General features: G+C 39.3%; 1 protein-coding gene and 1 long non-coding RNA gene across 2 annotated transcripts in view; one reads left to right on the top strand and one right to left on the bottom strand.

The window, feature by feature from the left end:
- The window catches only part of LOC121963053 (transcription activator GLI2-like), an 86,682-nt gene that overhangs the window by 10,486 nt on the left and 63,211 nt on the right, over positions 1 to 12,985 (bottom strand). Inside the window, exons 6-8 of the mRNA XM_088074694.1 lie at positions 4,920 to 5,121; positions 4,632 to 4,824; positions 2,435 to 2,545 (exon numbers count right to left, since the gene is read on the bottom strand). Of these exons, the coding sequence (XP_087930820.1) occupies positions 2,435 to 2,545; positions 4,632 to 4,824; positions 4,920 to 5,121 (506 nt within the window). The remainder of the gene's footprint in view (positions 1 to 2,434; positions 2,546 to 4,631; positions 4,825 to 4,919; positions 5,122 to 12,985) is intronic.
- LOC148185452 (uncharacterized) overlaps positions 4,878 to 12,985 on the top strand; it is a 158,927-nt gene continuing 150,819 nt past the window's right edge. Inside the window, exon 1 of the long non-coding RNA XR_015775915.1 lies at positions 4,878 to 5,135. This is a non-coding gene — a long non-coding RNA (uncharacterized LOC148185452). The remainder of the gene's footprint in view (positions 5,136 to 12,985) is intronic.

Below are 12,985 nucleotides of genomic sequence, written 5' to 3'. Positions count from 1 at the left end.
TTGTTTTGACAACCTGAATCACAAACTCACAGGTGACCGCTGTTTACAGCTCCGGCCTCCTCTGTCATTACCGGCAGCGTGAAGATCAACAAACGAAAACACTCAAAGGCTGAAGGTCCGCAGACTTTTTCAACACCGCTATTCTGCAAGACCAACATATATAAAACATGTCTCATAGTGTCCACAAACCTGGTGCTGGACCTTAAACCGAATTCAAACATTAAATCGAATTCAAGACAGAAAAGGTCAAATATTTCAAAATGTTTTCTTACTTTCAAAAAGTCCAAACTTTCTTAAAAAACACGCTACACTCTTCGTACTTTGCTTAAATGTCCTCTCTGAAAAAATATCTCACTTTCAAAACAAAAAACTTTCCAAAACTGAAAAAAATATTTTTCTTTAAAAAAAATGTAAAAAAGAAAAAAAGCTGTGCTCATTTTGAAAAATGTCAGTTTGCAAAAGTTGACTACATTCTGTCGTATTATCTTGACTTTATCTTAACTTTGTCCCCATGGTCCCATGTCTTTGCTTTTCCAAAAAGGTTTAAACTTTCTAAGACCTCACTTTCTGAAAAAGTCTTTAGTTTCCAAAAATATCCTTTTAAGAAAAAAAAAATCTAACATCCCTCTAGTTTCCAAACTTCCCAAAACTGTCCACATACTTTCCATATTTTCCATATTTTCCAAATACTTTCCCGAGTTTCCAAAGACATTTGAGCTTCCCGAACACGACTTAAATGTCCCTAATTTTTCCACTAATGTCAAAAAGTGAAACTTGGTAAAATGTCTTCAGTGTCAAATGAGTCCATTTTCTAAGACAGAAATGTCCTCGCTTTTAAAATGTCCTCACGATCATTGTCAAAAAGTCAAATTGTCCTCGCAAAGACAGTTGTATGAGAGCATGCGTGCATGTGTAAGACAGAACCTGACACACAGCTCGTCTCACCCGGCCTCCGGCGCACCTCCACCAACACACACACCGACACACACTAAAACACACACACACACGCACACACCCCTAAACACACACACACGCAACGTGCTGACTGCAGCATGTTTGTCTCTGCCCCACGCACGCTATCTTCATCAATTCTGGTGGCCCCAAGACGACTGCGCGCACCACCGTCCCCATGCATCAAGCCCAAACCTGCCTCGCTATCGGAGAGGAGCCGCAAATTTGTCAAAAGAAAGAGAAAAAGGCTCCTCAGATGACAATAAAGCCCGGCCAATATTTCATGAAAATGAAGTGCCGTGGCACAGTTTACAGCGGCCGGGGAGCGGCGGAGCAGAGGGGCGCACAAAACACCAAACGAGCGGATGCAAAGCTCTTATCATGTGGAGTTTTTCACGCTTTACAAGGGGGTCACGGGAGGCTGCGGCTCCCAGGGGCCACGAGTCACGCCATGGATCAGGACATGGGGAGGGTGCGGGGGGAAAAGGCAAAGAGAGATGTCAGCGCAATCCCAAAATGTCCTGACTTTACAAAATGTTTTGAATTAGTAAAATATAAAAATTTTCCAACTGCTTTCAAATGTCCCGACTTCCCAAAATGTTAAGAAAAATCCATTAAAAAAATCTATATTTTCCAAACATCTTTTGACCATATCAAAAAGTCATCTCGTTACAAATAATATCCCAATTGCCCAAAACTGAAATGACCCCAGTTTACAAAAAATGTCCCAATTTTCTTAATGTGTACTAACATTCTTAAAAGTCCTCTCTTTCCAAATAAAACCCCAACTTTCCAAAAATGTTTTGACTTTCCAAAAATGTCTTTATGTTCTAAAAATTCCCCGACTTTCTAAAATTGTCTTCATCTTCTAAAATTTCTTGATTTTTTAAGAATTGTGCACATTTTCTGAAAATTGTCCCAACTTTCTAAATATTTTTCTGTCTTTCTAAAAGTCTTCAGTTTCCAAACAATATCCCAACCCCTTATTTTCTGAAAATGCTCCAACTTCCGTAAACCGTCCTCAAATCCCCCTGACCAGGAAAACATGTCCAAAAAGTGTCCTCACTCTCTAAAATTTCCTCTTTTCAAATAACATCCTGATTTACCCGAATCTGTCTTCACTCAAAAATGTGTCAACTTTCCAAAAACAGTGCCGTCTTTTAAAATTTTCCTCATTTTCAAAAAAATGTCCTCACTTTATAGAAATTCTTAACAAGGATCTGAAGTGACAGAAAATATGTCCTTGACAAAGTGACCGGATTTTGCACCATCATCGGCCATTTACCAAAGGTAGATGTTGCTTTTGTTTTTATGACAAATTTGAAGGATGCAGGTTTAAAAAAAGGATATTTGTAATAATAATGTGACAGTGAGGACGTCTTATAAATAAAAAGGCATTTTAATCCTGAAAACTGCTTTCTACTGTTCAAGAAATTAAATTAGAACCAGATTTATTTTAATCTGTGAGGTAAATTTTTCATACCGGTGAACAGGGAGACATCGGCCTCAGTCCCTCTGCTTCAGTCTTGACCTTTGACCTTTTGGTGATCATGGGGTCGACCGTGCTGCTGACTGCCGAGTCACCACTGTGGTTCTGAGGAGAGGAAGAATGAGATTAAAATCACTGATATGCCCATATTTAAGCAACTTTGGTACTAAACCCTATGAAAAATAAGCAAATTGGCTCGATTTCTTTTGAAAACATGGGATAAAAGGAAAAAAAATGTTGCGGAAATTGCAAGAAATTGGCAGATTAGGAACTTTATTTTTAAAAATGCTAGGAAAAAATGCCCAAAAAGCTATGTTTATTATTATGATAATTATATATTTAAAATTAAAGTACATTTTTTTCATAAATGATTCTTTTAAAGCACTTTTTAAAGTCATTTACTTGTTTGTTTTTTTAATAAAGTTTTTCTAATTTATATGTAATTTTCTTGTAATTTTTGGGTAATTTCTTCTAAAGTTACTCATTGCCTTTTTTGAACCCTTTGAAAGCTCACACCAATTGGTGTGCGCTATGAGCTTTCAAAGGGTTAACTGATTTGATTGTTTTATGAAGATCAGCTGGTAGAAACGGATCTCGGTGTTCCCACGCACTCGTTGACCTCTCACACACATCTGTACTTTTAGTCACAGATTACTGCTCGAGCTGACTGTTTGAGAGAGAGTTTGGACTGTGCGGGTGGAGGGAAATGATGGGTCCCCTTCTTAAACGCCCCCCCCCCCCCACCTGGAGTTTACCTCCGAGGGGACGCTGCACACTGATTACGTGTGCTGACACCGCAAATCCAAACACCCGTTCACTGTGACGATAACGCTGACATCAGAGGGGACGACGACAAACAAAAAATCCACCAGCAGAACAAACAGTTGGAAACTGGAGTGGCTAAACTCCAGCTTTGGCTTAACGGTTGTTGCCAGTGAGAAATATCTGCAGGGCAAAGAACGGGAATTTCCTTTAGCCAAATTCCACAGAGAAATAATGTTAATTGCAGTGGGAGCGCTCATTCATCCTCAAAAACCTCAGTTATTTAAACTTTAAATCTTGTGAACAGAAACCTGGAAATGCTCCAGAAAATCCAGCAGAGGATGATTTTCCAGCTATGTAAATGTCTTTAATTCAGAGAGACATTTCTGCCTGTTGCAGTTACAGTTTACGTGATGACATTTGACTTTTTGGATATAAAATGTCAGAATGTCATCATTTTGTCCTATAAGCCGTGTGTGAAATTTAGTCACAATCAGTCCATGAATTCACAAGTTATGGCCAAAAACACGTTTGTGAGCTTCTGCTACCAAATTCTAATCATGTAGTTCATCCTTAAGTCCAAGTGGATGTTTGTGCCAAACTTAAGGGAAATTCCCTGCCAGGTGTTTTTGAGAGCATCACATTTAAGAGAATGCCACAGATACAAGGTCACATCGACTTCGACCTTTGATGACTAAAATCTAATAAGTCGATCCTTGTGTCCAAGTGAACGTTTGTGCCAAATTTGAAAATTTTCCCTGAAGGTGTTCTTAAGATATCGTGTTCAAGACAGTGAGAGTACTATGACGTCAAACTGACCTTTGACCTTTAACCACGTAATCCTAATCAGTCCATTGTTAAGACGAATTGGTGCCAAATTTGAGATGACTCCCTCAAAGACATCTTCAGATATCGTGTTCATGAGAATGAAATGGACACAAGGTGACCTTTGACCACCAAACGTTTGTGCCAGAATTGAAGACATTCCCTCAAGATGTTCTTGAGATATTGCGTTAAAGAGAATGGGACGAATGCAAGATCCCAATGACCTTGACTTTTGACAAGTAAATTTCTTATCAGTTCATTGTTAAATCCAAGTGGACGTTTGTGCCAAATTTGAAGACATTCCCTCAAGATGTTCTTGGATTCACAAGAATGGAAAGGACAGACAGACCTGAAAGCATAATCCCTCTGGCCATGGCTATTGTCTCTCACACAGGCATAAAAAAACTTCCAATTTTTTAACTTGTTCCTAAAAGACATTAACTTAAACGTCTCTAAAAAAAACAACATTAAAATATATTTTCTATATCTTAAAATGGAAAAGAATAAAGCAGGCGGCTGCACTACATGATAAAAGACAATTTGTTTGTTTCTCTACAAAAACATGATACGATAAATGCAATAAAACAAAATGTTTGTCTTTTACCTTGGACGGCAGGTCGCTGTTGTGGGCGGAGGCGGGCAGCGAGGAGAGGCCGAGGCCCGGCTGGCGGCTGGAGAAGGTGGGCGGCGGCTGGATGAGAGGCGGAGTGTGTCCGAAGGCGCTGAGCCCCCGCTGCTGGGAGAGGAGCTGCTGGTACGCCACGGGGTTGATGGGGTGAGGGAAGGGGAAGGACGGACTGCAGGGAGCGAAAACGCCGCCATCACATACACTTCCGTCCTGCATGTGTTAGATCTACTGAGGAAGCAAAGCAAGAGCTACGAGCTGACTTACCTGAGTCCTCCCACAGACAGGTGTCCGTACGAGCTGCTGGCGGCCGAGCTGGACCGTGAGTTGTTGATGTAGGCGACCAGCGAGTTGGGCGAGGTGCGGATCATCGTCTGGAGGTCGATGCTGGCGTCCGACAGCGGCGAGATGGACAGAGCCCTCTTCCTGCTCAGCCTGGGCGTCAGTCTGGGACTGGAGAACCGGGACACTGCGGACACACAGGTGAGTGGACGGGTGCTTAAATGTGAGCTCACTGAGAACTTCATTACCCAGAGATCACCTGTCCAACAGTCATTGTGGACTGACAGACTGTTTGTCGACAACATGGTTTTCTCCTGCTGCCAAAAATACTCCAGCATCAACCGTGGATTAATCTTCCACTAACTATTTATACCAGTTACATTACTTTATCTTTATATAACAGTACTTTAGTTATCTTTATTATAACAGTACTTTAGTTATGTTTATTATAACAGTACTTTAGTTATCTTTATATAACAGTACTTTATTTATCTTTATATAACACTACTTTAGTTATCTTTATTTAAACAGTACTTTAGTTATCTTTATTATAACAGTACTTTATTTATCTTTATATAACAGTACTTTATTTATCTTTATATAACACTACTTTAGTTATCTTTATTTAAACAGTACTTTAGTTATCTTTATTATAACAGTACTTTAGTTATCTTTATTATAACAGTACTTTAGTTATCTTTATTATAACAGTACTTTATTTATCTTTATATAACAGTACTTTAGTTATCTTTATTATAACAGTACTTTAGTTATCTTTATTATAACACTACTTTAGTTATCTTTATTTAAACAGTACTTTAGTTATCTTTATATAACAGTACTTTATTTATCTTTATATAACAGTACTTTAGTTATCTTTATTATAACAGTACTTTAGTTATCTTTATTATAACAGTACTTTAGTTATCTTTATATAACAGTACTTTAGTTATCTTTATTTAAACAGTACTTTAGTTATCTTTATTATTACAGTACTTTAGTTATCTTTATTATAACAGTACTTTAGTTATCTTTATATAACAGTACTTTAGTTATCTTTATTTAAACAGTACTTTAGTTATCTTTATTATTACAGTACTTTAGTTATCTTTATTATAACAGTACTTTAGTTATCTTTATTATAACAGTACTTTAGTTATCTTTATTATTACAGTACTTTAGTTATCTTTATTATTACAGTACTTTAGTTATCTTTATTATTACAGTACTTTAGTTATGTTTATTATAACAGTACTTTAGTTATCTTTATTATAACAGTACTTTAGTTATCTTTACTTTAACAGTACTATATTTATCTTTATTATAGCAGTTCTTTATCTTTATTATAGAAGTACTTTAGTTATCTTTGTACTAATTTTGTACTAATTTTGTACTATTCATCTTTACATCAGCACTTTATTTTACTCTGTCATAATAGAACTTTAAAGCTTTATTACAATAGTACCTTATTGATCTTTATTATAAAGGGACTCCGTTCAACTTTATTTTAACATTGCTTTATTTACATTTTTGGGATTTAATAGTCTTCACTAGTTTAGAGCAGAAGTATCAAAATATATATTGTGTCTGAAAGGGAAAGCCAAAGAAAAATAAAAACACTGTCTGTATTTTCCAGCCCTGCATGAAACTACGCATAGATCAGTGTTTAAAAAAAAAGGCCACCCCACTAAAACCCAGTTATTGATTTCCTTTATTCATCATTATTTCAGTTATTTTTTGGAGTTAATGTGACGGAGGTGATAAATGCCGCACATCCTCCATCGTGAGCCCCCGCCCCGCTGAGAGTCTAAATACTCTGTCTGAACGAAAGAGTCGCTCTCTGGATCGGCCCGTGTCACTCGCGGGCGTTATTTCAGGAGGCGGAGAGCTGACGGGCGTGATGGATGCCGCCGCAGCCTCCTCGCGACACTCAAACCCCACGGACGCAGAGCGGCCCCGTCAATAAGCGCTCGAGACTGATTCACTTTAAATACAGTCAACAATTTGTTCACGCTGATGGAAACTGAGGCTGGCAGAGGACATTATCGAGTCTCAGGGAGGCGCCATGTGGCACAAACAGCTGAAGCAAATCCACAAAAAGGAAAACGTCAGAAACAGAAAAAAAAAATCTTATTACTTATTTTCTGTCTTTGTTTGAGGCCAAAAACCTAACTTAAAAAAATTAAATTTAAATTCTTTTTTAAATCAAGAAAAAGTGAAACAATAACAAAATATTTTTTGATTTTTTTTTTTTTTTAAAAAAGCTGGATAACTCTAAAATAATTAATGCAAAAATATAGATTAATATGGCTTAATTGGAATTTTCTTGTGCTGGGTTCAGGTGCGTTTCACATGTCTAAATCTTCGAACCATGAGCAATATGGTTCGATTTCTTTCAAAAACAATATAATGAAGTAAAAAAAAATAAAATGAAATAAAAAGGCAAAGAGCAGCACAGCAATTTAAAAAGTATATTAAGAAAAATAAAAAAACACATTTCATAAACTAAAGCAACAATATTTCTAATTATTGTATTTACAGAAGTAGAAGTTTGTTACAGAAGTATTATTAATATTATTTCTTAAGCACTTTTGCCCCAGTCATTTCCTTTGCCTTTTTTTTGTTTGACAATTGACAATTGACATTTTTTGGGTGATTTCCTTGTTTTATTTTAATTATCTAATTTTTTAAATTTTACAAATTGTGTGCTATTTTTGCGTTATTTCTTCTTAAGTTTCTCATGGCCCTTTTCAATGTTTTTGACAGAAAATATTCTTAAATTTTGCTAATACATATAGAGGAGGCTCCAGTAAGTTTTTACTTGTGTCTTTCACTTTTTTAAAGAAAATTAAACCTTTAAAGATTCAGAAAAATAAGACTTCCACGTTAAAAACTGTCCTCCAGTGGGCATCCTCTCTGCTGACGTGCTGTTGAGCAACACACTTCATGAAAACACTCCTTGTCGTAACTTTAATCTCCAAAACTCGTCTGCGTGAAAGCCGGCGCAGCTCTGACATCTGCCCACATGTGGCGACCCCATTAAGATTCAGACATAACTAATCAATCTCCTGTACAATAATTCCCCGTAATTACTCGAGACAAACATCGCACAGTCTGGGTTTGTACTTCACGATGTTAAATGAGGGCAATTTACAGAGAATTGATCTCAACTGGGAGGAAATGTATGCAGAGCGATGTGATCGATCTCTGCTCGGAAATGTAAATTCAGACGAGGAACTGAAATCTAAACAACAAAAACCGTTTAAAGACTCTCAACTTCCTGTTTGTTTATGTTGTTGTGTCAGATGTTTTTAATCATTAAGTCTATAAAATGTCCAAAAACGGATAGTTAATAATCAGTATTATAATATAGAGAACCATCACACTTGTGAAGCTGAATTTGATATTTTTATTCAATAATGTAATGAAGTGAATAATTGATTATCTAAACGTGTTTTTTAAAACCTGTCACTGATTTTCCAGCAACTTTCTGAGCACCAAACATGTTTTTCTTTTAATAAATCAGTCGCTGATTCCAGCAGCTTTTAAGGCAAGAAATGTCAGTATTTTGTGGTGACTGGTCACTGTCTTCAGTGAATTTTTTATGTACCAAACATGGGTTTTTGGGAGCAATGTTTTGCTGTTTTTCTCGCTGCATTTTAGGCATCAAATGTAGGTGTTTTGTAGTGATGAGTCACTGTTTATACAGTGGCTTTGTTGGCCCCAAACAAGGGTAATTTTTAGAAACCTGTCACTGTTTTTAAAGTGGATTTAAGGCACCAAACATGTTTTTTTTGTAGCAATGCATCACTGTTTTCCAGCTGCATTATAGGCATCAAATGCGGATGTTTTGTAGCAACCCGTCACTGTTTTTAAAGTGGACTTTAGGCTCCAAACATGGGTGTTTTGTTGCAACCTTTCACTGTTTTTCTAGCTATATTTTAGGCATTGAACAAAGGCTTTTAGTGGCGACCACGTTTTTCTTTTAGTGCTTGAGATGTAGTCGATAGAATGTCGATAGAACACATTTCAGCCATGTCGCTCCGCTCTCATTCTCCACCGATGTCTCCAAATTTCCATTCGTTCTCATTCTCTGCTGGCGTGTCCGCCGATGTCTCCGAATCTCCACTCAGCTTTCATTCTCTGTTGGTTTTTCCGAATGTCCGCTCCGCCCTCATCCTCCATCGGTGTCTACGCTTGAATGTCAGCTTGTGCTCTCATCTTATTATTTTTTTGCTTTTTTTGGGCGAATTTTTTGTTGTAAGTTGCTCTCGGCCCTCAGATGTGTTTTTTTGTTTTGTTTTGTGTTTTTAAGAAATCAAGCGTATTTGCTTGTGTCAAAGTAAACAAGAAAAAAAATGCTTTCCATACAGTCTGTAATTTCTGCCACTCTCGACATTATGACAATTACTCCACGTCATTTTGCAAAGAAACAGTTTGGGGGCCAAACCACATCTGGCGCGGATCAAACCCTCTGACTTCCTGTCACAGACTCAGAAAAACCGCCTGGTTATTCCTCGGCGTCTAATCTTCCCGACCGATTAATTCTGCTATGTTTGCTTTCGCTGCCGTCCTTAATGACGGCTCTAAAAGGTTGTTTCTAAGTATATCCTCCAGTACAAATCTCCAACATATGTTATCTGTTTAGAAATTGGTGCTGTGAGACTTTGGGGGGTCTGAATGATAATAAAACGAATCCACGGAGGAGAAAAACATCAACGCCGCTTCCTCGAGGGATGTCTCAGCTCGGGAGGTTTATTACCAAAGACATTACCGTTGGCGGGGCTGGTGTCGTGGGACGCTAATTTGGACACTTAAGGCGCTAAAGTTGAGCTGCGGCTGACGGTGATGGTGGGCGGGGGGGGCAGGTGTGCAGGATCAGGTGTTTTTTTGTTTTTTTTCGTTATCGGTGATCGCGGCGGCTCAGATGAAGCCGTTCAGGACCAGCAGCCGTATTCATCTCTGTTACTTCCTCTCACCTCTGGGGAGATGTGTTTATTAATGTGCCACTTCCCCTGATAAATGGACCAATGGAAAAGCCCGGCCCGACTCGCTCGCCACCCCTCCCCCGTCCTCCACAGTGATTTATATCAGCGGCCGCCGCCGGGAGGGCGAGTGTGTGTGGAGTGATTTGGAGAGTGAATGAGTGTGTGCGCGCCGCGGCCCCCGAGGCTCTCGGTGCCACTGTGGTCTGTATGTAACCAAACTGTTTGAAGCCAGAAGGTTGCAGGTTCAAACGATGCCACAGCTGCTGGGGAACATTTGGGGGGAAAAAACGCTCTGTCCCGGTTCATCCAGGAGCTTTTGAGCGAGGCCACTCAGAGGGCCGAGCATGTGCTTGTGTGTGTGCTGCACGCACTCACTTAAACTCTACACAAACAGCCAGAGATCCAGAGATGAACTACAAAACTTTATACTTACGAAAAAATGTCAAATATGCAGCAAAGCTTTGACTTTGACTTAATTTATCTATTTATTAATTGATTGCAGTGCTTGTTGTTGTTACTGTGCTTTTTTTTGTATAGTTTTTAGCATATATGGATATTTTAAATGCTTTAATGTGTTTTTACTGCTTGCATTGTAAGCTGCTGCGGCGACTGAATTTCTCCAGTGGGGATTGATAAAGGTTCATCTTATTTTGAGCTGGCGACTCAACGACAGCGCAACTTTAACACAGTTGAAAGAAAAATTAAATTATGAAAAATTTTATTGCAATGAAAAGTGGCAATTGCATTGTTCAAACCCTTGAAGTTCAAAGGTCAGTGTTTTAATAATGCAGTGAGATATCAACTTTTGCTGAGTTTTGCTGAGCTTGTTCAAATGATCCAAAGAGACTTCGGTAGAAACCAGGATCACGGTTTAGAAAAAAAAAAAATCGGAGTGGTGGAAAATGTAGACTAAAGCTTTTCTGTAGCGCGCATTGAGCTGGACTTGTGTGTCCAATTATGAGTTGATTGGACTTATAATGTTAGGGTCGAGTTGCACTTTTTGGGCTTTAATTACAGCGCCAACATCTGTTAGATTAGCGTCATATTTGTTGCATTTGTTTGAAAATTTAATTTCCATGATGTGTCATCTCATAGGAATTTGCAAAAACTTTTATGAGGGAAAATAATCATAAATTGGTACAAAACTGGATTGAACCCCTAACAATTTGAAATAGTGGTAGGTGTTTTTTTGTGCATCTCTGTGCAGAAAAAAAGAAAATTTAAGGTCTTAAATTTATGGCAAAATAACTTGGTATGGTGTTTTTGCAGTGTTGCATAGTTATTTTGGTATTTTTGCATAATTTCCTGCCTTGCATGAAACTTGCTCAGGTCAGAGTTTACACTCTTTGGCAGCTTTGTGAGGCATGTTAAAGACGTTAGTTTGTACTGAAAGATGCAAGAACCTTGCTCCCTCCTCAGTAGATGTGTAAAATGTTCTCGGTTCGTGCTGTTGGCAGATGAAGTGATGTTTCCTCTCTCAGCCACATCCAACAGTTTAAGTGAATAACCTAACAGTGACACTCTGGCGAGGCCGAGGCGAGCGTGCTTTCCGTTTGTTTTGGCCCGAGCGCCTGCACAGTGTTCGGGACGGCTGGAGACGAAGTTATGACAGCTTTAGTGAGCGCTGAGCTGGACGGCTTCACGCTGCTGGCTGCCTGCGGCACACGTTTGGCCCCCGACGCCACAACACAGCGGGCTCATTCACAAACCCGCGCTCTGTCTGCTGAACCTGCGGGGAAGGGTTTAACCCGAGCTGACCGCCTGTTCAACCGCTGAGCTCTGCCGGCTGCTTCTGCTCTGACGGCTGCTTCTGCTCTGACTCCAGTGGTTGGCTCTTTGCCTAAAAGTTGTTTTTTTTACCTCTCTGAAGGCGCTGACAGATTTCACAGTTATACAGATGTCGTGTTTTAAACAAACGGAAGTACTGTCTGCGCAGCAGTCAGGTTTTTCTTAATGTTTTGTGGTTACAGTGACCTTCGTCCTCCAAAATCTAATCAGTTCATCTTTGAGTCCAAGTGGACGTCTGTGCCAAATTTGAGGAAACTTCCTTTAAAGCCTTCTTCAGCTATCACATTCAGAGGAATGAGACTGATGCAAGGTCACAGTGACCTTGACCTTTGACCTATGACCACCAACATCCAATCAGTTCATCCTTCAGTCCAAGTGGATGTTTGTGCCAATTTTGGGGAAACTCCCTCAAAGAATTTTACGTAATGTTTTCCCGATTGTATTGCTTTCTTTCTTGTTTTTAGAGTGGGCATTTTTGCTAGTTTTCCCTCGTCCAGACATGTTTTTTATCTTAAAGTAAAGGGCACAGATTCATGGGCAGAAGTAACCCTGAACAGGAAGCGTCGGCAGACTAGAAGTGCAGTTGGCATCGCTCAGACAGATGACGTTACGCTCTCTGGTGTTCATCATCAGGAGTTCCCCCTCGGACACGGCTCCCCTTTTAAGGTGCAGAGCGGAGCGCCGGATCAAAGCCGGCATTTATTACATTAAATATACCTGCTGCGATCCAACGTGCCCGGCGATGGCGAACACTGGAAATGTCACGGCGGCACAATAAGTCCTCTGTGTTTATGGAAAAGTGCTGGCTCAGTGTCGGAGCGCTGTGCAGCTGATACCTGAAGGCCTCTGCCGTTTGAAGTTGTTTGACATGAAAAATGTATACAAGCCCTTTTTTTATTCATACGCCTCTCCTGTGATCTTTGTTTCATCATCCACCTGGACTCGACGGCCTGATAGGAATTTCATTCTGCTTAATCAGTGTCAAAGCAGCTCATTGGACGGAGCAGGGTGGGCTTTGCTCTGACGGCAGGACCTAAGGACGAACTATGTTAGTCTCAAAATTAGACTTAACGATATAATACGTTGAGTAATGGACAGAAAGGGTTTTTGGAGAACATTATGATGTCACAGTGAAATTGAACTTTTGGGTTTAAAATGTCATCATTTTATCCTTTTAGACATTTGTGTAAAATTTTGTCACAGTGACCTTTGACTACCAAATTATGATCAGTTCATCCTTCTAACTGGACGTTCGTGCCGAATTTGAGGAAACTC

The sequence above is a fragment of the Plectropomus leopardus genome, chromosome 24 (assembly GCF_026936395.1).
Source record: "Plectropomus leopardus strain MGB_pleo_1.0 chromosome 24, ASM2693639v1, whole genome shotgun sequence".
NCBI lineage: Eukaryota > Metazoa > Chordata > Actinopteri > Perciformes > Serranidae > Plectropomus > Plectropomus leopardus.
Note: the sequence above shows the minus strand (reverse complement) of the source record. Positions and strands in the feature narration are given on the sequence as shown.